Genomic DNA, 1,535 nt, shown 5'->3' with positions numbered 1-1,535 from the left:
TTGCCAACAAATCAATCAAAAATATAAGACTAAACATTTAAAAGGGCTGAATTAGAGCATTTTGACTATTTTAGGGTATCATTGAATTTTTTGAAAAGCGAGAATACCATGTAAAATTCAAATAAATATAAGGGTATCATGAAGAAAAATCCAAAAAAAATACATTAGACTTTACTTTTGTTAATAATTTTCATTACCACCCGTGCAGTGCACGGGTTCAAAAACTAGTTGAAGAATTATTATGATTCACGTGTTCTTTGTCCAATATATAAGCAAGTTAATCTTCCCCTTCTGTTGATCAGCATTCCGCAAATAAGTAAGCATTCCTAGAAAAAAAAAATAAAAAAAATGGAGAGAACCATGTTAGAATCACAAGTGAAAATCATATTTAGAGAAACTGTAAAACCATCTACTCCTACACCGCCTCATCTCCGAACCTTCAATCTTTCTATGGTTGATCAAATATCTGCTACCATGCATGTCTCATCTCTTATATTCTACAATCCCACTACTCAAACACAACCTCTTGATATTACTGGTCTAAAACTAGCCCTTTCTCAGACACTTACCCATTTCTACCCTCTTGCAGGTCGATGCAAAGACGACTCAACCATCATCTGCAACGATCAAGGGATACCCTTTATTGTAGCACATGTGAATTGCACTCTTTCAGCTGTTCTTGGCTCATCTCAGTCACTTGACTTGTCAACCAAGTTTCAATTTTGTCCTCCTAAGGATATTCTCAGTACTGGTAAGCAACACATTTCGGAACTGGTACACTTGGCGTTTCAGGTCAATGTTTTCAGCTGTGGCGGAGTTGTGATTGGGTGTTACTTGCTCCATAAGATCCTGGATGGAACCTCATTCGGGTTATTCTTCAAGCATTGGTCCGCCCTCGCTAGAACAAACTGTAACGAATTAATTCAACCCGACTTTGACTCAACTGTCATTGCATTCCCTCCTTATCATTCAAAACCGCAAAAACAGGAAAAACCAGATAACTCTGGCTTTCAATCTTACCTTAGTACTTATGACAGTCTGAAGAAAGTAGCAAAAGGGTTCATTTTCAGTGACGTGGCATTGACCAAACTGAAGGCCATGGCCGCCAGCAAACACGTTCCAAACCCGACAAGGTTTGAGTCTTTGCTCGGGTTCATCTGGGAACAATGTCTAGTTTCTGAGTCAGTACTTTACGATAAGCATACTGAAAATCCTGTGCTTTACTTTGCTGCTGAAATGAGGAAAAGTGATACGAATTTAAAAGCGGAAGCGATATTTGATGAATTAAACCTATAATTCATCAATGGTGACGAACTCAAGACCTATTGAGATCGACAAGTTAACATTCAAATACGCAAGATGAATAGTTAACAATAGAATGCCAACAACAATTTTTGAGATTTTTGTGATTAAACTTGAATGATGAATACAATAGAATTCAAGACTATAAATAGCCTCTCCAAAACAACCGTTCAAGGCAGTAAAAGGGCTCCTAATGACAAAATTAAACTAGCTAGTTATGGCCATTAATTCTA

General features: G+C 37.2%; 1 protein-coding gene across 1 annotated transcript; it reads left to right on the top strand.

Annotated features, from left to right (window-relative positions):
* Positions 1–348: 348 nt before the first annotated feature.
* LOC141620841 (stemmadenine O-acetyltransferase-like) lies at positions 349–1,296 on the top strand. The gene has a single exon (XM_074437605.1). The coding sequence runs from the start codon at positions 349–351 to the stop codon at positions 1,294–1,296; it is 948 nt and encodes a 315-aa protein (XP_074293706.1).
* Positions 1,297–1,535: the final 239 nt, after the last annotated feature.

Source organism: Silene latifolia, chromosome X (assembly GCF_048544455.1).
Source record: "Silene latifolia isolate original U9 population chromosome X, ASM4854445v1, whole genome shotgun sequence".
Classification (NCBI taxonomy): Eukaryota; Viridiplantae; Streptophyta; class Magnoliopsida; order Caryophyllales; family Caryophyllaceae; genus Silene; species Silene latifolia.
Note: the sequence above shows the minus strand (reverse complement) of the source record. Positions and strands in the feature narration are given on the sequence as shown.